The sequence below is a fragment of the Zootoca vivipara genome, chromosome 6, assembly GCF_963506605.1.
Source record: "Zootoca vivipara chromosome 6, rZooViv1.1, whole genome shotgun sequence".
NCBI lineage: Eukaryota > Metazoa > Chordata > Lepidosauria > Squamata > Lacertidae > Zootoca > Zootoca vivipara.
Genome location: NC_083281.1, coordinates 57646117 through 57668658, shown reverse-complemented (window position 1 = coordinate 57668658; position 22542 = coordinate 57646117). Strand labels below are relative to the sequence as shown.

The 22542-nt window shown below is 45.9% G+C and overlaps 1 protein-coding gene and 1 non-coding gene across 15 annotated transcripts in view; one reads left to right on the top strand and one right to left on the bottom strand.

Moving 5' to 3' along the window:
• ZFHX3 (zinc finger homeobox 3) overlaps positions 1 to 22542 on the bottom strand; it is a 285359-nt gene that overhangs the window by 5673 nt on the left and 257144 nt on the right. For all 14 annotated transcript variants that reach the window (XM_035118699.2, XM_035118697.2, XM_060276014.1 and 11 more), the window contains 2 exons: positions 19362 to 19464; positions 9571 to 15087 (listed from right to left, as the gene is read on the bottom strand). In XM_035118699.2, the coding sequence (XP_034974590.2) occupies positions 9571 to 15087; positions 19362 to 19464 (5620 nt within the window). The remainder of the gene's footprint in view (positions 1 to 9570; positions 15088 to 19361; positions 19465 to 22542) is intronic.
• Positions 181 to 256, top strand: TRNAN-AUU (transfer RNA asparagine (anticodon AUU)). The gene has a single exon. It is a non-coding gene; the product is annotated as a tRNA-Asn (tRNA).

The following is a 22542-nucleotide window of genomic DNA, read 5'->3' as shown; positions in this document are numbered from 1 at the left end:
GTTGTTGGTGGTGGTGGTGGTGGTAAAGAAGAAGAGCTACTTCCCCCTTTGGAGAAAAGGACTCCGATTATGCAGAAATCCCAAAATTCAGTGAGGGCTGTGCCATGACACCAAGGGTGTGGACAGAGAGTACTGCTGTACCAGGCCCAGAGGAAGCAAGGGGTCCCAGACTACTAGTATTCCTGGGATAGCTCAGTTGGTAGAGCATGAGACTATTAATCTTAGGGTCATGGGTTCGAGCCCCATGTTGGGTGAACGATGCAGGGGGCTGTAGTGGATGACCCTCATGGTCCCTCACAACTCTATAATAATTCTATGATTCTATTCATTAAAGAAAATAAAAAATGTAGAGTGAACATTATGAAGCAAAATTATGAGGCATCATCTCAAACAATAGTTTTGTGAAATATGAACCTGCTCCTGTTTTCAGTGATTTTAGCCAATGAGTGAAATCAGTATAGAGATATAGAGATATTCAGAGTCATACAAGTCCAACAGAAGACCAAAAATAAAATTTTTAAATGACCCAGGGAGTCCCTTCTGGAGGGACTTCCTGAATCATTCTGAAGTCATTTTTCAGCCTTCTTTGGTGCTTGTGTCACACTAGATTTTCTGTAGATTCAGGAAATGGAGAAGGACTGCCAGGTTCATTTTTAAGGGACTTATTGGTTCATTTTGAAACTATGTTTTCATCTTCCCTAGTAGAGAAGTGATTCTTGTCCAGAGAAAATAACTAAAAAATCCAGTTGTGACTGGACAATAGCATGGCCACCCAAGAGCAAAAAGGCATAAATTCATGCTCTTTCTAATTCGGGTCCCCCCCCCCCCATGCAGAAATGTTGCCTATTCTGCTTATTTACATTTTTAAAAAATACTGGGTTAATGCAAACACAAGTGCAAATAAAATCCATCACTAATATTGTGGCGAAGAAAGCATGGGTTACATTAGAAGTTGCTATGCTAATTTTGCTAGAACAGAGGCTGAGAGAGAGAAATAGATCTCAACCCTATGATGTAGTTCAGGGTTAAACAGTCTCTTTGTGTGCTGGATTGGGATTATTTTTGGGGAGAATCCAGTTGTGGGACAGGGTTGTAAAGTTCATTGTTCAATATGGGATGGGGGAAGGGGGTCTGAGTTGTTTTCTCACCAAGAAGCTGGGGGGGGATAGGGGGATTATTGGGGGTGGATAGTTGTTGCTAATATAAATTAATGGCAACTTCATTTCCAAGGATCATGCCCCCTTTGTTAAAAAAATAAAGAAAAAAGAAGCCATTTGAACATTTCTGCAATTACTAGAAGGTATAAATGAATAATAACAAATGCTCCTAGAGTGCACTGGTTGCTTTTAAACAATTTAATATTGACTCTATCTAAACATGCCACTGTAAACCCACAGCCAATTCTGACCACCTCTCCCCTCCGCCATCTGAAATATCACACTTAGTTTTGCACTGAATGTTGTACTGCCAGCCTAACCCACAGAAAGTGGGGAACCTTTAGCCTGTGGGCTAATGTTGGCCAGCTAAGTCTCCCCACTTGGCCTGCAAGGATGCTTTGGGTAATGATAATCAGTGCTCACCTGCCCAACACTTGATGCCATACATGCTATCAGGTATGAAGCAGGTAAGGGCAGAGATTCAAAGGTACAACTGGGAGATTAATGTGAGCTCCCAATTTGTCCTTTGCTGGAGAAAAGTTCATTCTCACGACCCATCAGCTGATCTGCAGTGGGAGTGTGTCATGCTTCCACCATGTGTGTGAGGGATCTCTAATTTAGCAGCAAATTCAGTGGCAACAGCTTCTCCCTCCCAGCACTGCTCTTTGAATTTCAGATTTCTGGATATTCAAAGAGCAATGTGTGTCTGTTTGTAAAAGAGTTTTCAAACAGCCAGTGCTGAAATAAAAAACAGTGCCACCTGATGTCACTGTAATGTCAGATGATGGACAGGTGGGCAGCCCCACCCACCTGTCAAATTTGATACATGGAGAAATAAGAATCTGGCTCACTGGCTAGAAGAGGATTCCCTGCCCCAAACTACAAGAATATAACTGGTTTACAGCTCAATAAACTGGAGTTCTTTGCATAGTTTAGTACTGACAATAGGGTCTTGAACCTTTAACAGCTGTGTGGCAGGCAGAAATTCAACAGATCAAGCCTTTTCTAATAAGGAAGCATATTATGGAAGAAGCCTCATCTGCTGATTTTCTGTTACGCATACCAATATACCTGTGGGGTGGTGGTGGTTCACCTGCAAAAGAGGACACAAATTTGTATATGACACTCAAGTATAGGCAAAGTGTATGCAAAGTTATATCCTGTTTTGTGAGTAGGTCAAAAGGACCAGTCTACACACAATGTATAAATAAATGGTGATGTTTTCCTCTTGCTCATTGTGGGTACAAGGGATTAGGAAGAAGGAACGGGGAGAGCTGCTGGAGGGCTCTTAGGGAAGGATGGAATATGTCCCATGACAATGTCTGGTTTTGAACTATTGCCATTTCCAGCTATGTTCTGGGAAAGGTGATGATGGGAGGGGTGGGCCCACTAGAACACCTTTTCTGGGCAAGTTTGGGGAAGAAGGAAGAGAGCAGCTGCAGCAGCCATGACTAGAAGCAAAGGTATCTATCCTGCTACAAATTGCCAAATGCCAAATGCCCAGAGCTATCCAGACCTCTTCAAAAGGCTCTCTTGGTTTAAGGGGGCCCATGTGCAAAATTAGGGGAGGGGCCATTGCTCATTGGCAAAGCAGAGGGTCCCACAGGCAGTTCCTGTTAAAGAACGTAAGGAAAGCCTGCTGGATCAGGCCAAAGGCCATCTATTTCTATTATCCTTATAAAAGCAGATAAAGTCATTACAATGGCAGACCATATAAAACTGTCCCAAATTGAAGAGAACAATATAAATTCAGCAAATGAGGTGGGTCCCACAGCACAAAATACCTTAAATGTCAAAGGCCAAGGTGAAAAAGGTACACCTTCACCTTTAGGCAAAAGCTGTGCAATGAAGATGCTCCTCTGCAGGGGACAGAGTCCCACCATTTAGGAGTTGTAAAAAGTTAGAGCCTAAACAGTGGTATAAAGATGAAGAAGGTAGAATAGGAGTGGTGGAGGTCAAAGTGGAAGGGGAAAGTTGGATAATTGTGGAAATATATGCCCCAAATGAACAGATATCAATCATATATATATATATATATATATATATATATATATATATATATATATATATATATATATTGGGGTTACATCTCTGGAATATGATAAGTCAGATCGGGAAACAAGATCCAAGGAAGGGAAACTGCCAAATTCCTTTTTTGATATGATAAAAAACATGGACCTAATAGACTTACGGAGATTTAAACATCCAACAGAATGCAAGCACACATTTCATCAAAGTTCTCAAAATTCATCAAGTAGAATAGATATAGTGTGGGTCTTCAAAGATTTGGGGATGAGGGTGAAAAAGGTGGAGATACACCCGAGAATGATCTCAGACCACAATTTGATATCACTAAAGATACTAAGGGAGAACCAAAATGGTTACAGATGGAGAATAAATGAGGAATTATTAAACAACTCAGAAATTGTAGCCAAAGGGGAAAAGATTCTAAAATAATATTTCAAATTCAATCTTAATAAAGGGGTAGATGCGAATGTGATGTGGGATGCAGGTAAGGTGGTCATAAGGGGATACGTGATCCAACAAAATGTACATCAAAAAGGAATAAGAGAGGCAAAGACCCAAGAAGTATTAAAGGAACTAACAAAGAAAGAGAAAGAGCTTAGTAAAAAACCAGGTAAGAAAGAGCTATTACAAAGAATTAAAATATTACAAACACAACACTCTATGCTAATTAAACAAGATATAGAAAGGAAAATTAAAGCGATGAAACAAAAAAGATTTGAATTTGCAAATAAACCAGGGAAGTTATTAGCTTGGCAACTGAAGAAAGAAAAAGAAAAAAGGATAATCAATGGTCTGCTAAAAAAATGGAACCCCCACAACCAATCAAAAAGAGATGACATGGATTTGTTAAATTCTATGTAGATCTTTATAAAAAAGAGCAAGAAATCTCAGAACTGATTGAGGAGTATTTGGAAGAATGTAAACTGGACAAAATATCAGAAGAAAATGCAAAGATTTTAAATACTCCAATATCAAGGATGGAAATGCAAAGGGTACTAAGCCAAATTAAGACATGAAAATCCCCAGGGCCAGATGGTTTGTCGGCAGGATATAAGAAATTTCAAGAGGAGCTAACGCTTCCACTCAAAGATATTATGAATAACGTACTGGAGACAGGAAGGATACCAGAGTCCTGGAAAGAAGCATATATAACTCTGATACCAAAATATGATAAAAGACCTAATGGAACCTAAAGATTATAGACCGATATCATCATTAAATAACGATTACAAACATTTTACGTTGATATTGGTAAATAGATTTAAAACAACTCTAAGAAATTTGATACATGAAGACCAGACAGGTTTTCTTCCTGGGTTGAAAGAAATGAAATGAAAGAAAATGTTAGGAACATTATAAATGTTTTGAAACACTTAGAAGTCCATAATGAAAAGCAGGCTTTCAATAACGTCTCCTGGCTATTTATGACAAAGTTACAGGAAAAGATGGCATTTGGCAAAACCTTTCTGAAGGGTATAAAATCAATCTATAAAGACTAAACAGCAAATATTATAGTAAATAATAATATTTCAGAAAAATGTGAGATACACAAAGGGACGAGGTAGGGCTGCCCATTGTCTCCGCTGTTATTCATATTAATAATAGAAATTTTGGCGTAAAATATAAGGAAAAATGATAGAATACAAGGAATAAAACTGGGACAGCAAAACTATAAATTAAAAGCATTTGCGGATGACTTAGTATTAACTTTACAAAATCTGACTGAGAGCATACCAGAAGTGATAGATGAGATAGACAGATTTGGAAAGCTAGTTGGTTTCAAATTAAATAAAGGAAAAACCAAGACGATGGTTACAAATATGGACAATCAAGCAAAAAATGATCTAGAAATCATGTATGGGTGAAAAGTAGAGGGGAAAAACTAAGTATTTGGGGACCTGGTTAACAACGAACTATAATATTTACCAAGATAACTATGTAAGGGTTTGGAAATAAATAAAGAGAAATTTGGAAATATGGGAAAGAATGAAACTATTGTTACTGGCAGGATTTTGGCTATTAAAATGAATGTCCTTTCAAAAATGCTATTCTTATTTCAAAATATCCCAATAATTACATAGCTGTCAACTTTCGGATTTGAAAATAAGGGGTCAGGAGCCTTACCTGTCCACTTTCGGATTTGAAATAAGGGATCAGCAGCCTCACCTGTCCTGGGGACAGTCTACGGTATATCTAACAATCCAGGATAGCAGCGGGAAACAGCGCTGGAATAAGGGAATTTCCAGCAAAAAAAGGGAAAGTTGACAGCTGTGGCTTGGAATAAGGGAGTTTCCCGCAAAAAAAGGGACGGTTGGCAGCTATGTAATTAACAACACTTGATGCTTCAAAGAGTGGCAGAAAAATATACCAAGGTTTATCTGGCAGGGGAGGAAGCCCAGAATAAAACACAAAACCATGAATGATATGAAAGGAAGAGGAGGCTTCACTCTCCCAGACTTCCAAATCTACCTTGTGGCATCATGTTTATGGTGGATAAAAGATTGGATATTGTTGGAAAATATCAGAGGTTTAAATTTGGAAGGACATGGTATACAATTTGGGTGGTATGCCTGCCTATGGTATGGGAAGGCAAAAATTTATAAAACCTTTACAAATCATGTGATCAGAAATATATATATATACAGAGTATGGGAAAAGTAAATAAATCTATTAGAAAATAAAACATCAATATGGATATCCCCGACTGAAGCCACTGCAAGAAAAGAACAAATATGGAAAAACAATGGTTAATATATAAAGAAATCTTAGATCTTTCTGGACAGGAACCAAGGTTGGAAAATCCCGAGGAATTAAAAAAAATACTAACAGATAGGTTACCGAAACATCAGATAAACAAACTGTTTAAAATGGATTAAAACATTGGATTTGCAGAAGAAAAATCCCCAATTCACAAGGGATTTATTAGATACGAATGTGAAAGTATTATAAAAAATGTACAAACTGCTGCTAGAGTGGGATACAAAAGAGGAATTTGTGAAATCAAGTATGATTAAGTGGGCACAGGATGTGGGTTATAACATTGATTATGAGCTGTGGGAGAATTTATGAACAGTAAATATGAATTTTATGGCATGTTACGCATTACAGGAAAATATGATGAAAATGACCCACAGATGGTATTTAACACCTGCCAAACTAGTGAAAATGTTTAAAAAAGAAAACGGTAAATGTTGGAAATACAATGAAGTAGAGGGATTCTTTTTCCACATGTGGTGGTCCTGTAGAGTAATCAAGGAATTCTGGGAAGTAATTTACAATGAATTTTAAAAAGGTATGTTAAAAAACCTTCCCAAAAAAGCTTGAGACATTCCTTTTGGGATTGGTAACAACAGTAGTCCCTAAACAACAACAACAACAATTATATGCCACCACTGTGGCTAGAATCTTATTGGCACAAAAGTAGAGAATGGATACGGTACCCACCAAGGAAGAGTGGCAGTTTAAAATGCCTGAATATGCTGAATTGGCAGGCGTAACGAATAGGGTAAAAGAAAAGGAGGATAAAGAATATAAGGACCAGTATAAACAAGTAACTAACCTAGCAGGTCTTGAGTAAATCCAGCAGAATAGGAGTTAATAGAATTTAACAGAGGAAGAAATGTGAAGATTAAAAATTTGGAATACATGATATAAAAGAAAATAAAGAAACCAGGAAAAGGGTGGAAGGGGAATCACCAGATATTTAGTTGTATGTAGAGATTGGTATGAAAGCTGTACAATTGGGCGAGTGGAGGAAAGAGGATGTGGAATGTGTTTTTTGTCTCTGTATTAAAAATGCTACACACACACACTGTGTGTGTGTGTGTCCAGCAATTCTGAGGGACTGCCAAAAGAGCTCCCGTCCTCAGGAAGGTTGGTTGGTAGGTAGGGTGGTTTCATTGATAACTTTCTCCTCCTCCTCTAATAATAATAATAATAATAATAATAATAATAATAATAATAATAATAATTCATTATTTATACCCCGCCCATCTGGCCGGGTTCCCCCAGCCACTCTGGGCGGCTTCCAACAAAACACCAAAATACAGAAATCCATCAAACATTAAAAGCTTCCCTAAACAGGGCTGCCTTAATGTGTCGAATCCTCTTTTTAAAGCCATCCAAGTTGGTGGTGATCTTAGCTAATATGTCTAGGAAAGGCCTCTATGTCTGCTTTCGACATAGCAGCCAGAGATAAAAGCAGGAAACTAGATGGACCAATGGCCTAAGTGCAAAAAACAGCTTTATATGCAGTCCAGCACACCAGGAAGCTGAATTCCAGCACAGCCTTCCCTCTGGCATGCTAGCTTTGCAGGAAGAGAATTCAATGTTGAGGTGCTTTCACAAAAACAATCCTCTTTGTCTGCCTTCTGATGGGATAAGTCCCATGTAGACCTGATGGGACAGTCCCATGTAGACCCTGAAAGTCTGAATTGTTTCTGTAGTGCAAAATGTGGCACTTCAGTGTTCAGTGGTAGAATTAATTGCTACAACAGAGCATCAGTTCTGCAAGGATCTGCGCTGGTCACCTGTAGGTTACTAAGCCCAATTCAAGGTGTCCATGTTAATTTATAAAGCTCTAAATGAATTGAGACTTCAATGCTAGAAGGAGCATCTGTCCTTATACCAACCTGCAAGGGAGGCCCTGTTGGCAGTCCTGTTGCTAAGTAACCCGTGATTCAGTGATTCGTGGTAGGACTTCTCTGCAGTGGCACTCTGGCTATGGAGTCCCTTCCCCTGAGGCCCTATCTGGTTCATCAGCACCAGCTGAATATGTACTTCTTCATCCAGGCCTTGGGGGTGGTTCTGTATGGACCAGCTGAAACTGCATGATGCCCATCTGCTGTATGATATTGCTGGGATTTCAATTTTGTATTATATTTCATACTTTTAACGCTCAGACATTCTATTAGTAAACCACACTGGGAGCAAATGTGATGTAAACAAATTCAGGTTGCAGAAAAGCTGGTTGTGAGAAATCATGATGATTAACATCCCACTGTGGTAAGATAAACACTCACTAAGCAGGAGAGGCCAAACATGAGCCTTGCAAATGCCTGTATGAAAGCCAACAAATGAGCAAGGGTCAAGGTGCTCAAGGCATGGAGCGAAGGACTGAGAAGCCACCTGCTTGAGGCCAGTTTTTGCTGTGCAGGAGGGACATGAAGGGCTGTCACAGGAAGGGCATGTGCCATTTTCTTCTGCTAACTGGAAGCTCTCGCCCTTTTTCTCCCCTCTGTAGTTACTGCATGAGGAGCAGCCTCCAGACGATTAAATGACATTTTGAACTTAATCAGATTGGTGTTGTGAATTGTATTTCTTGCTGTTGGGTTTAACTATTAACTTTATTAGAAGGGGAAGAAATGGAGGCAGTGAGAGATTTTACTTTCTTGGGTTCCATGATCACCGCAGATGGTGACAGCAGTCACGAAATTAAAAGACGCCTGCTTCTTGGGAGAAAAGCAATGATAAACCTAGACAGCATCTTAAAAAGCAGAGACATCACCTTGCCGACAAAGGTCCGTATAGTTAAAGCTATGGTTTTCCCAGTAGTGGTGTATGGAAGTGAGAGCTGGACCATAAAGAAAGCTGATCGCCGAAGAATTGATGCTTTTGAATTATGGTGCTAGAGGAGACTCTTGAGAGTCCCATGGACTGCAAGATCAAACCTATCCATTCTGAAGGAAATCAGCCCTGAGTGCTCACTGGAAGGACAGATCCTGAAGCTGAGGCTCCAATACTTTGGCCACCTCATGAGAAGAGAAGAATCCTTGGGAAAGACCCTGATGTTGGGAAAGATTGAGGGCACAAGGAGAAGGGGACGACAGAGGATGAGATGGTTGGACAGTGTTCTCGAAGCTACGAACATGAGTTTGACCAAACTGCGGGAGGCAGTGGAGGACAGGAGTGCCTGGTGTGCTCTGGTTCATGGGGTCACGAAGAGTTGGACACGACTAAACGACTAAACAACAACAACTTAACTTTATTGTTAATGCTTAGTTATGTTGTCAGAGTTCTGGGGTCCCAACAGGGTCTAAGAGCAGAATAAGAATAAAAACAAAAACAAAATAAGAGTTGGCCTTGGGACTTGGGAGGGAGGGAGGGAGGCACCTATATTGCTTCTTCGACCCCTGATGACAGTGGTGACTGGTTCTCAAGCAACCAAGAACCATCCACCTGAAACAGGAACCTTGCCTTTGCATGCTGAGCACTTGTGCACGAGGCCAGTCAGAAAGTGGATCTGAGGAAGGCCATTTTTGCTTGTAGCAACCCAGAATTTCCCTCAGGGACCCCGTGATGCTCACAGTGCATCAAAATCCCTCCTCCCCAGGACACTAGAGCCATGTAGCAAAGAAGCGATGGGGGGAATGCAGTGGGAACTCACCTGTGTTTGAGGGAGTGAAGCCAGGCAAGGATGGGCTGTTGAGGCCCGGCAAGAGGACAGGAGGGATGCCCTGAAGTGCTGCTGGGTAGGTGGCAGGAAGGTTCAAAGCCTGCAGAGGGGGGCTGTCAAACATGCCTGGCTGCTGAGCAGCCAGGCCGAGAACTTCATTGGCCTTCTTGATCCGGTCCAGCTCCTGCTGCGCCATCAACTGACGGACAGTGGCTGGGTCAAAGTACTCCTTCTCTTTGTCCAGCTGGCTTCCGATGGTGTCCTTCACTTTGGAAATGTGCTGCTGAGAGAAGATATGGTCACGTACAGACAAGCGGGCACTGTACTTGACACCACACAAAGTGCACTCTGTTTTGGGTCCCTCATAGCTTGCTTGGTTAATGCCAAAATGCTTGGCCATACTGAGCTTGGCTTTCTTCTCCTTAGCCCGAGCATTCTGGAACCAGACCTGAACAACTCTCTTTGGCAGCCCAATATCGTTGCCCAGGACCTCACATTCCAGCATGGTTGGTGTCCTGTAGTCATTAAAGCAGGACTTTAGAACCTTCAGCTGGAGGTTCGTCATTTGTGTCCGGAAGCGCTTCTGTCCTGGCCGATCCCCACTATCTCCAGACTTGCCTGCTGAGCCACTTGTGCCAGGGCTGGGTGAGCAAGGGTCTGCCAGGCTGGAGGTCTCACTGTAGTCCACAGTACCTTCATTGTCATACTCTTTGCTGTAGTAACTTGGAGCTGGGCTGACAAGGCCAGAAGACAGTCTGTCTTCATACTCTGACATTGCTATCATGGCAGCCTTGGTCAGGCCCTCACCTGGCCCTGAGGTGCATTTGGCTTCTGTGGTGATCCCCGTGGCACTGTCATTGTCTGCATTGCCTTCATCCCCCGTGGTGGTGTCTGTGATGGCTGTGTTGACAGAGGAGCAGTCATCGTTGTCCAGCTTGGTGTGGTCAAAGCTCAGATTGACAGAGGACATAGAGGGGCTCTCAAAGTCCTCTATCCCTTCTACTTTAATGGAGGAGGGGCTCAGCAGAGTTCGAGGAGAGAGCTCCAGAGACTTGCTCACTGGGGAGAGTGGAATGCCCTGGCTATCGCTGCTGGTGAGTGGCAGGTGAGCAAAGCTTGCTCCATCAAAGAGGTCTCCCTTCATCTGGAGCCCTCCATCACAATCTAAAAGCATGGCTGACAAGGTCAAGTTGTACCCTGCCCGCTTGGCTTCATGCCAGTGCCGCGATCGGATGTGTGCTTCCAGGGCTGTTTTGGCTTTGAAGAGGGCCCGGCAAAAAGGGCACCGCCTGTGGGCTTGGGCAGGCCCCACTGCCCGGAACTGCCCCTTCCGCTCCCGGGCCCGAGTGTTCTGGAACCAAACCTGCACCACACGTTTTTTCAAGCCTACCTCATGAGCAATGTGGTCGAGCATCTTTCTGGTAGGGTTGGAATCAAGTAAGTATTTCTGGTAGAGAATTTCCAGCTGTTCTGGGGTGATGGTTGTTCGGAGACGCTTGTCCCTCTGGGGCTCCTCCCCGCCGGTGCTGCTGTCATTCTCGCCAGGACTTGCACTGGCTTTCTCCTCCAACTTTCTCTTCAGTGTGCTCATGGTGGATGTTGGTGTGGAGGGTGAAGTGGCTGAGCTCATGGGCAGCTGGGGGAGCGTCCCAGACAGCAGCTGACTGGCCAGGAGGGGGTTGCTGGGATCAAAGAGCATGAAAGGCATATCCAAAGTCCTGTCTAGAAACTGGGGGTGGATAAACTGGTTCTGGGCGCTCAAGAAGTGGAGCTGCTGATGCTCTTGCCAATGCTCAAAGGAGGGAAATGCCAGTTTGCACTGGTCACATTGGTAGGGGATGAGCTGAGGAGGCAAGTTGGCCAGCTGTTGGGGGGTGGATGTGTGAAGGGGCTTGAGGTGTAGGTGAGAGAGCTGTGAGGGGCTAGGACTGGACTGTGGCAGCACAGACTGTGGGGGAGGCTGGACTGATTGCTGTGGGGTGGGTGGGGAGGCCTTTGGGTGTGCTGTACTGGCCTTTGGCTCGCCTGGGTCCTGCTGTTGCTGCTGCTGCTGCTGCACCTCCTGCTTTGGTTGCATTTGCTTCTCTGGAGTTTGGTTTTGCTGCGTACTTGGAGGTTCAGGTTGCTTTGGTTTTTCGTCTGTAGCTTCTGCTTTAGAACTATAGATGGAGTAGTCATCGTCTGCTTCACCAGTGAGCTGTGGTAGAAAAGCTGAGGAAGAGCAGGCTGTATTTGCAGAAGACGTGGGGGTGCTGTAGGCCTGGGAAGGCATTGGGGTGCTGCAGGAGGAACTGGTTGGGGTCAGCAGCTCTGCTGCATCCATGGAATCCTCGTTCTGACTGTCATCCTGCCCGTCTTCATCCTCATCCTTGTAGCACAGCTTTTTCTGATGTTTGATCAGGTCAAAGATGCGCTGGAAGACAAGGCTGCACTTCTTGCACTGGTAATTCAAGTTACTTGTCCGGATGTACCTGTCATTTGTCAGCTCCCGTCGCTCCCCATCCTTCCCTTCCCCCTGATTCTCATAGTTTTTCCTGGCCTTCTGGCGAGCATTCTGAAACCATACCACTATCACACGGGTTGGGAGGTTGAGCAAATTCGAGAGCTGCTCAAACTCATCATCCTTGGGGTAAGCATTGGCATCAAAGAAATCCTGCAGCACTCGGAGTTGGTAGTCAGTAAACCGAGTCCTGGAAGACCTCTTGCTTCCCCAGTACTCATGCTTTTGAGGCTCTGGAGAGGGTGGTCGAGAATCTACCTTCAGGTCCTCCAGGCTGGTAATTGGAGGGTTGCTGAAATTGTATGGGGAGTCCTTGTTACGCTGGCGCTCTTTGAAGAGTGTGTTCCGAAACCAGTGCTTGATTACCTTCTGTGGCAGTCCAGACTTGTCTGCCATCTCCTTGATCTGCTCCTCGCTTGGGGAATTGTTGATGTCAAAATATTGCCTCAAGACCCGGAGCTGGTCATCTGTGATCCGCGTGCGTGGCCTCTTGTTCTGTTGCTGCTGCTGCAGAAGGCCTGGGTTGAGCTGGTGTTGGTACAGCTGGGCCAGGTCTGCAGGCAAAGTGTCCACGGGGCCAAGCTGCGGTGGCAACTGGGCAGGTAAGGTTTGCAAAGGCATGGTCTGCATCATCAGGGGAGAGAAGATTGGCAGCTCCATAGGCATGGAAAGTTGAGTGAGGGGCAGCGATGGCTGGGCTGGTGTAATGGTGGGAGATGTAATGGATGGAGCCGAAGCAGGAATGGTAGGCGTAGAAGGCTGCTGTGGAGGTGGAGCTGGCAGAGGAGGTGGAAGAGGTGGAGGGGGCGGTGGCGGTGGAGGAGGGGGCGGCTCTGGAGTTTGAGGCCGCAGTGGGTACAGCTTGTCGTAGTGTTCACGGTACTGCTTGGCAAACTTTTCCAGCTGCTTGAAGGGGAAGTAATGCTGGTGGACATGTTCTTGGTGGCTCTTCAGGATGAGGACATTAGAGAAGAATTTCCCACATGACTCACATTCCAACTTTTCCAAGCTCTCACCCTGCTCTGTCTTCCCAGCCTTCTTCTGCACCTTCTGCTTGTTCTCATTGTATTGAATGACTAACTCAAAACCAAAGTTTTCCAGCAAGGCTTTTGTGGCATTCCCACGTGCATCTGATGCGATACGAGGAGGAAACATAGAAGGTTCTGCAGGGCCTGATCCTGTCCCTGCCGACTCTGGCTTGTCTTTGGACTTCAGGGTGTCAGGAAGGAGCTCTTTAGAGATGGAGGTGCCCTCCCCCTTTTCAAAGCTCTCCTGTTCCCTTTGGACTTCCTTCTCCTTCCCAAAAGCCTTGCTCTTCTTCTCTGAGTGTTGGCTCTGCTGAAGGAGAACACAATGAGGCGGCTGTGACAGCTGACCTTGAGGCAGCTGCTGCTGCGGTGGCTGCTGCAAGAGTGATGGGTGGCCTGGCTGGGGGAGCTGCACCTTCAAGTCATCCAGAAGGCTAGGTCCGGTCCCAGTCAGTGTCAGCGTGCCACTGGTCACAGGCAAGCTCACTTCGGGGTTCAGCTGGAACTCGGCACTGGGAATGTAGAAGGGAAAGAGAAGGTGCTGCTGCTGCTGGAGCTGGAGGAGAGTCTCTGTGGTCATTGGGAAGTGGGGCAAGAGAGTAGGGTTGAAGAGCTGTGACTGCAGGAGAGCAGCTTGTTGCTGGAGCTCTTGCTGGAACTGTGCCTGTACTTGCGCCTGTGCCTGCGCCAGGGTGTGCGCTTGCTGCTGCTGCTGCTGCTGTTGCTGCTGCCGTGAAGCAATCATGTCAGCCAGTTTCTTACGGTTCACCTCTTTGGGCTCAGAGGGGCTTGCAGCAGCTGCCAGGGTGGAGCTGGTACTGATGGGGTTGCTGAGAGAAGGGATTCCAGTGCTCTCGCAAGAGACCTGGCTGAGCAGGCTAGAGACGGGAGCTGTGTTGGCAGTGCTTGTGTTCGTCATGGCAAAGGAGGTGGTGGTGGTTGTGCTGATGGGGCTGGGTGTGGAAGAGCCCAGAGAGACGCTGCTGCTGCTGCCACCACTGCCGCCAGCAGCTCCATTGCTGTTGCTGCTGCCACTGCTACCCCCCGCAGCCTCCAGTTTGGCAGCTCGTGCCTTGGTCTGATGCAGGACGGACCGCATGTGGATCTCTAAGGTGGAGCTCTGGCTATAGGCCACGCTGCAAGTGCTGCACTTGAAGGGCTTGTTGTCGGGGCTGCTGGTGGGCTCCGGCTGGCCAGAGGTGGACTCTTGGAGGGCTCGTTTCAGCTTGTGCAGGTGAGAGACTGAATTGTAGTGGACTAAAAGGATGTTTTTCTGTGTGAAGGATTCTTTGCAAACTGTGCACTTGTATGGGCGGGATGGGTCCAGGAACTTCTCCATGGTGAAGTTTGGGCCCTTTCGGAAGGGGAGAGCTCGTTTTGGTTCTGAGCCAGAGTCTTCCTGTACAGACCCAGAGTCACTTCCTGTGGGACTTTGCTTGTCCTCTAGGTCACTCTCCTCCTCTTTGTCCTCCTCTACTATGACAGTGTGGTCTTCAGCCAGCGAAGGGTCACCCATGGCCAGGAGGTCCCCGTTGACCAGGAGCCCACCGTACAGTTGCTGGATGTCAGCTTCACTCAGTTCCAGGTGACTTGTCTCCAGGTGCTTCTTGAGGGCTTGAAAAGTGCGGAAGCTGCGTTGGCAAAGGCAACACATAGTAGCTGCCCGGATGACATGGTACTGGGAGTGCAGCTGGAGCTTCTCAATTGTTTTGAAGGCCAGGCTGCATTGGTTGCAGCGGTATTTGTAAACGTGACGGTCAGAGACAGGCAACTGGGGCCGCTTACTGTGGACCTCATTGAAATGCGCTTGCAGGGCAGTGGAGCTTTTGAACACCTGGCTGCAGCCCTTCTTCCAGCACAGAAATCCAGCATCATCCCTGGCAGAGGCCTGGTCAGGTGGAGCATGCTTTGGTTCTGCCCCACGCTCCCCTGTGTTCTCAGAAGCCAGTAGCAGGCCTTTGCCTAAGTCCTCTGAAGTCTCTGTGGAGAAAGAAACAAAGAGACGATGAGAGTCCTTGTCAGCCATAGACACATCCTCTGTGCTATTTAATAATAATAATAATAATAATAATAATAATAATAATAATAATAATAATTTATTATTTATACCCCGCCCATCTGGCCGGGTTCCCCCAGCCACTCTGGGCGGCTTCCAACAAAACACTAAAATACAGAAATCCATCAGACATTAAAAGCTTCCCTAAACAGGGCTGCCTTGAGATGCCTTCTAAAGGTCTGGTAATTGTTGTTCTCTTTGACCTCTAGTGGGAGGGCATTCCACAGGGTGGGTGCCACTACCGAGAAGGCCCTCTGCCTGGTTCCCTATAACTTGGCTTCTCGTAGCGAGGGAACCGCCAGAAGGCCCTCGGAGCTGGACCTCAGTGTCCGGGCAGAACGATGGGGGTGGAGACGCTCCTTCAGGTATACCGGACCGAGGCCGTTTAGGGTTTTAAAGGTCAACACCAACACTTTGAATTGTGCTCGGAAACGTACTGGGAGCCAATGTAGGTCTTTCAGGACCGGTATTATGTGGTCTCGGCGGCCGCTCCCAGTCACCAGTCTAGCTGCTGCATTCTGGATTAGTTGTAGTTTCCGGGTCACCTTCAAAGGTAGCCCCACGTAGAGCGCATTGCAGTAGTCCAAGCGAGAGATAACTAGAGCATGCACCACTCTGGAGAGACAGTCAGTGGGCAGGTAGGGACTCAGCCTGCGTACCAGATGGAGCTGATAAACAGCTGCCCTGGACACAGAGTTGACCTGTGCCTCCATGGACAGCTGTGAGTCTAAAATGACTCCTGTGAGTCTAAAATGACTCCCAGGCTGCGCACCTGGTCTTTCAGGGGCACAGTTACCCCATTCAGGACCAGGGAGTCCTCCACACCCGCCCGCCTCCTGTCCCCCACAAACAGTACTTCTGTCTTGTCAGGATTCAATCTCAATCTGTTAGCCGCCATCCATGCTCCAACCGCCTCCAGACACTCACACAGGACCTTCACCGCCTTCACTGGTTCTGATTTAAAAGAGAGGTAGAGCTGGGTATCATCAGCATACTGATGGACACCCAGCCCAAACCCCCTGATGATCTCTCCCAGCGGCTGCATATAGATGTTAAAAAGCATGGGGGAGAGGACAGAACCCTGAGGCACCCCACAAGTGAGAGCCCAGGGGTCTGAACACTCATCCCCCCACCACCACTTTCTGAACACGGTCCAGGAGGAAGGAGCGGAACCACTGCATGACAGTGCCCCCAGCTCCCAAGCCCTCTAGATGGTCCAGAAGGATGTTATGGTCGATGGTGTCAAAAGCCGCTGAGAGATCCAGCAGAATAAGGAAACAGCTCTCACCTTTGTCCCTAGCCCGCCGGAGATCATCGACCAGTGCGACCAAGGCAGTTTCAGTCCCATGATGAGGCCTGAATCCTGACTGGAAGGGATCCAAATGGTCCGCTTCTTGCCCAAGAATGGAAGATTTGAGACTGGGCGATAGTTGGCCATATTGGCCGGATCTAAAGATGGTTTTTTAAGAAGCGGTTTAATAACCGCCTCTTTCAGCGGGTCTGGGATGGCTCCCTCATGGAGAGAAGCATTTACCAACCCGCGAAGCCCATCGCCCAGCCCTTCCCGGCTAGCTTTTATAAGCCAGGATGGGCAAGGATCAAGGAGACAGGTGGTTGGTTTCACTCGTCCAAGCAGCCTGTCCACATCCTCGGAGGTAACAGATTGAAATTGATCCCACAAAACTTGACTAGACAGGACTCTAGCACTCCCCCGCCCCGGCCCTGCTCCCACGATGGAGTCTACCTCTTCCCGAATCTGAGCGACTTTATCTGCAAAAAACTTTGCAAAATCATTGCAGGAGATCATGTGGCCCGTACTGGGCCCGGATGGAGCAGGTGGTTCCGCTAAATTGCGAACCACCTGGAAGAGTCTCCTGCTGCTGTTTTCTGCAGATGCGATGGAGACGGTGAAGAAGGTCCTCTTCGCCGTCGCCATTGCCACTTGGTAGGCTCAAAGTTGAGCTCTAGCCCGTGTCCGGTCTGATTCAAAATGAGTTTTCCGCCACCGGCGCTCTAGCCGTCTCAACGACTGTTTCATCGCCCTCAGCGCCGGGGAAAACCACGGGGCTGTCCGGGCTCCATGCAATCTGAGAGGGCGCTTCGGAGCCAGACAGTCAATAGCGCTGGTTAACTCCGCATTCCAGCGGGCCACCAGGGAATCAGCTGAAAGGCCATTCATCTGGACATATTGGGACCTCTCACTAGACTCTTCTCAATTGGATCAAGGGTGAGCATCTGGCCAAGAGGCTGACATCCCAAGCTTCTCCTACCTTTCTCACCAGAATAAAAAGATACAGTACTCTCCTTCATGCTATCCTGTCTTGGCTCTGCCTCCACATGAATCTCTCTCTTCCCACTCAAAGCTCAGGCCTCACCCACTTCTGCTGCCTTTATGCACACACTATGAATATATGGTGCTTCTCCAACAGTGTTTTATAATGCATGGCACCAAACTAACACAATGTAACACCTAGTGATATGTCAACCATACTGCAATTAAGACTGCAGGGAAGGGGCATGAGGGAGAAGGAGAGCAAGAAGGGCATTCCAGGTCATTTTTCATTGTATGTGTGAAAACACAAATATGTTCCTGGTTAGATGATGGAGATCTCAATGCACTAAAAGCTCCCCTCCCAACATACACCCAGAGGCGAACTTTGCTAATCTTTCATAATATAGTGTTCTGTACAAGGCCAAAATTTGGTGCTCCCAAATGGAACTTCTCGATTTTGCACCCCCTAGGCTTGATGCCCTGTGCAGGGGAACCACCTGCACCACCCTAAATATGACACTGATACACCCTTGGTCATGCACCAGACTCACAGAGTTCCGCCTACCTTTGGCTCAAGCACCAGAAACTGGTGGACCGTCTAGAGGGGTTGGGAGCTGGGGGCACTGTCATACAGTGGCTCCGCTCCTCCCTCTTTGGCCGTGTTCAGAAAGTGGTGGTGGGGGATGAGTGTTCAGACCCCTGGGCTCTCACTTGTGGGGTGCCTCAGGGTTCTGTCCTCTCCCCCATGCTTTTCAGTATCTACATGCAGCTGCTGGGAGAGATCATCAGGGGGTTTGGGCTGGGTGTTCATCAGTATGCGGATGATACCCGGCTCTACCTCTATTTCAGATCAGAACCAGTGAAGACGGTGAAGGTCTTGTGTGAGTGCCTTGAGGTTGAATCCTGACAAGACAGAAGTACTGTTTGTGGGGGACAGGAGGCGGGCGGGTGTGGAGGACTCCCTGGTCCTGAATGGGGCAACTGAAAGACCGCAGGCGCAGCCTGGGAGTCATTTTGGACTCACAGCTGTCCATGGAGGCGCAGGTCAATTCTGTGTCCAGGGCAGCTGTCTATCAGCTCCATCTGGTACGCAGGCTGAGACCCTACCTGCCCGCAGACTGTCTCGCCAGAGTGGTGCATGCTCTAGTTATCTCTCGCTTGGACTACTGCAATGCGCTCTATGTGGGGCTACTTTTGAAGGTGATCCAGAAACTACAACTAATCCAGAATGCGGCAGCTAGACTGGTGACTGGGAGCAGCCACCGAGACCACATAACACCGGTTATGTTTCCGAGCACAATTCAAAGTGTTGGTGCTGACCTTTAAAAGCCCTAAACAGCCTCGGTCCAGTATACTTGAAGGAGCATCTCCACCCCCATCCTTCTGCCCGGACACTGAGGTCCAGTGGCTGAGGGCCTTCTGGCGGTTCCCTCGCTGTGAGAATCCAAGTTACAGGGAACCAGGCAGAGGGCCTTCTCGGTAGTGGCACCCACCCTGTGGAACGCCCTCCCACCAGATGTCAAAGAGAAAAAAACTACCAGACTTTTAGAAGACATCTGAATGCAGCCCTTTTTAGGGAAGCTTTTAATGTTTAATAATTATTGTATTTTAATATTCTGTTGGAAGCCGCCCAGAGTGGCTGGGGAAACCCAGCCAGATGGGCGGGGTATTATTATTATTATTATTATTATTAATAACAATAACAATAAACTCAATTGGGGCCTGTAGAGCACAGAAAGACTCGCCACTGCTGCCAAACAGACTGTGTCTTGGGGTCCTAATGCCTCAGTATCATCACCCACTCAGAGTCCCAAACAGAAGGTGCAAAAGAGCTCAAATATTCCAGGACTCGCTTCTAGACTCTGGAGCATCTGAAAACCCTGAGGAAAAAGTGCCTCCAACTGAACAATTAAAGTCGGTACTGACCAGGCTGCTTGGTTGACTCATCCGTGCTGGTGTTCCCATCTCGATCTGGTGTTGCAGCTGGAAGAAACATACTGCTAGGCATCATAACCTCTGGGGTTGTCACCTGTAGTTGCCCAAAAGAGAAGGAGACAGGCAAAGATGTCTTTAAAACTTTTAACATGTTGTCAGTCTTGAGCCCCTACACAGTCTGGTGTTTAAATTAGCCTAAAACATTCCCACTGTTACATTCTGGACATAATTAGGGGCATGTTTTCAAAGAATAGTAATATTAATATTTTCCTTTATGCTCAGCTCAGTCTTTGATCATTGATAATGTTTTGTCATAGCTGTGAAAGTTCTTACACAACTGATTGGGTAGGTATGTTGAAAGGCCCACCTTAACTGGTTGAAAAAGTAAGGAAGCTCTTAATTAAACCACATATTGGAAACCTCACTGCAGTTTTAAATCAGGAAGGGCTGTAGTAGCACTATTTTCAAAATGGCTTAATACCAAAAAAGGAGGAGCTAGAAAATGAAAGAGAGATGTGTCAAGGGAGGCAGGAGAAAGATAAATGGAAGGGACAGCAGATTGTCTTTGGCAGGAAAAGAAGAAGCTTCAGCCTCCCTTTCTGCACTTCAACAGAAAAAGCAGCAGCAGCAGCACAGCCCTCCTCTTCACTTGGGCTCAAAGAACAAGCAAGATCTCTTGATAGCAAAGGTCAGAAGGTCAGCGTTGAGGAAAACACACAGCCATCCACATTTGTTATGGCTGAAAAGAATACAATGCACTGAATAGGCACCCATAATTGATGATAAAAGAGGGTCTACGTTAGGGGCAAATGTGGGTACCTACACAGGCATGCAAAGATCACCATGTACTCTTGAAAATATTGGCTTTCGCATGCTGATGACGAAGTTGAGTTCAAAGCTGGGATGGCCACAATGGTTGCCTTCTGATGATGCACCTCTGCAAAAGGGAAGCTGTGCTAATTTCTAGCAGCAGCCATCTCCGGTTGTTTGGCGAACAGCAGTGTCTTTGCTGGGCCTGAGCCGGCAGCATCAGTGCACAGATACAAGAGGGCACTCAAAAGCAAACGTTACCAGAATGGACAGCAGCCATTTTGCTCACTCAAACCACAGTTCTGTAGGCTGCAGCGGTGATGGGAATAAGCAGATCCAGAGTTACGAATCATTATATATGGGCTTGGAAAACAAAATAATGGGCACCATTATGCCATTAAATAAATATGTGCTGCAACCATATTTAAAGTCACTATGTAAAGTTCTCCCCTGTCCAATTACATTTAGTATTTATTTCATTTAGCAAAAAATTATACTGCTTAATAAAAACAATCTCCAAGTGATTTACATAAAAGTGGAATGAAGTCAATAAAAATGGCAATAAAACAGACTTTAAAAGTAGAAGATAACAAAATTAATAAAATATAGGTAAAACCTTAGAGCTTTTTAAAACAAAACAACAAAACAAATGAACATAATAAAATTATATGTCTTTGTAGACTTGCTTAAAGGTTGTTGTTTTTTAACCAGTACACTCAAAGCACCTGGCTCATATTAATATTATAGGCCTGGAAAAGGGTGACTCCAATAGATGATGATGATTACCATTCAGTATATTTATATCTCGCCTTTCTTACAAGATATCAATTATAAAATACATAATAATATCATGGGCTCAGAGAAGCAGTGTCTCTTTAAGGAAAGGCTGCGAAAACGTTCAACTTTTTATTTTTTTGGGGGGAAGATGACTGATCACGAGTGGCATGATAGGGGTTATGAATGACATGGTGGGGAACCTTCCCCCCCCCCCCAAATCTAGAAATCTGGGTCATACACTCAAGTTGATTGGCAATAGGTCCAAAACTGACACCAATGAAGTATTTCTTCAAAGAACACCTACTGAGCTGAAAGAATTCACAGCCTCATGATGTAGCGATGTCTGCTTGCTTTGAAGGCTTTTAAAAAAGGATTAAATGAATTCATGAGTGGGGTGTGTCTGTATTTCTGTCCATGGTGGCTGGATCCTCCATGTTGAGAGGCAGCAGCAAACTAAAAGGTGGCAATGAGCAAGGGATGGCTGCTGCCTACTCCCAAGGATGCTTCAAGTTCCTACAGGCACCTAGTTGGAAAAATAATTATGGGAAGATGGCCGGTGTCCTGAACCTTTACAAGTGAGCAGAAACAAAGCTGATGTATGAAATTATTTAATATAAAGTATAAAGACAATTTTAAAACAGACAATATGTATCTACTTGTTTTCAAAGTAGAAACATACACATTGTCTCTTTTTGTCTTTTGACCTTATATTAAATCATTTCATACATCAGGTTAGTTTTTCCTCATCTGTAAAGTGTCTTTGTTTTTCTATCATCCCAACTTTTTTCATCTTTGACCTGAATGCAAAAGCCCATTCTTGTCTTACTTTATGAAACACACTCCGTCCCCCTCCAAACACACACAATTCAGAAAAATGATTATGAAACTATTGGGAACAAGAAACTGCTTGTTTGCTTGAATGCAAAATAAACGATGGACACAAAGCTGATCCAGGGGAAGACTTTTCCCTTTTTTGTGAAAAAGCAAGTGCTGTGCTCTGTCCCTTACAAAGACTGGCTGATGCCTCTGGGCTCTGACTTGGGCTATGTAGCACAGGTTACATAGAGACACCCCACTTTTCATTCTTCTCCTGCTACACAGCAAGGCAGCTACTCTCCTATAATTTTTACTTTTTGTAGAAAGGAAACAGCTCTAATCCTTCTCTTCAGTGTTTGGTTTTTTTTTTGTCTCAAGTACAATTGCCCTAAAGGCCAATATGCTCTCCCTCAAACTGGTTTCTGTATATTCCTGTTGTAATTGTTCCGCCTATTTGGCATTGACAACCACTGAAGGGCACCACCAGTATCCACTGACCAGTAATACCCATGGCAAATTCACATAAGCAAATGCCCAATGAGAAGGAGGAGGCCTGGATTCAGGGGACCTGGAAAGCTGCACAGAGGGCTTTTTCCAGGGATCCTGGCTACACACCATGTAAAGGCCATACAGGAATGAACAAATCCTGTCTCTGGAGGGAGATGAACCAGGAGGCACAAGTCCCCTCCAGCATTCCTGTCTATTTTCAAGGCTGTACCAATGTACCATCCCTTATGGAAAGAAGGGGCTCAGAGTAGCCCCGAGGGTC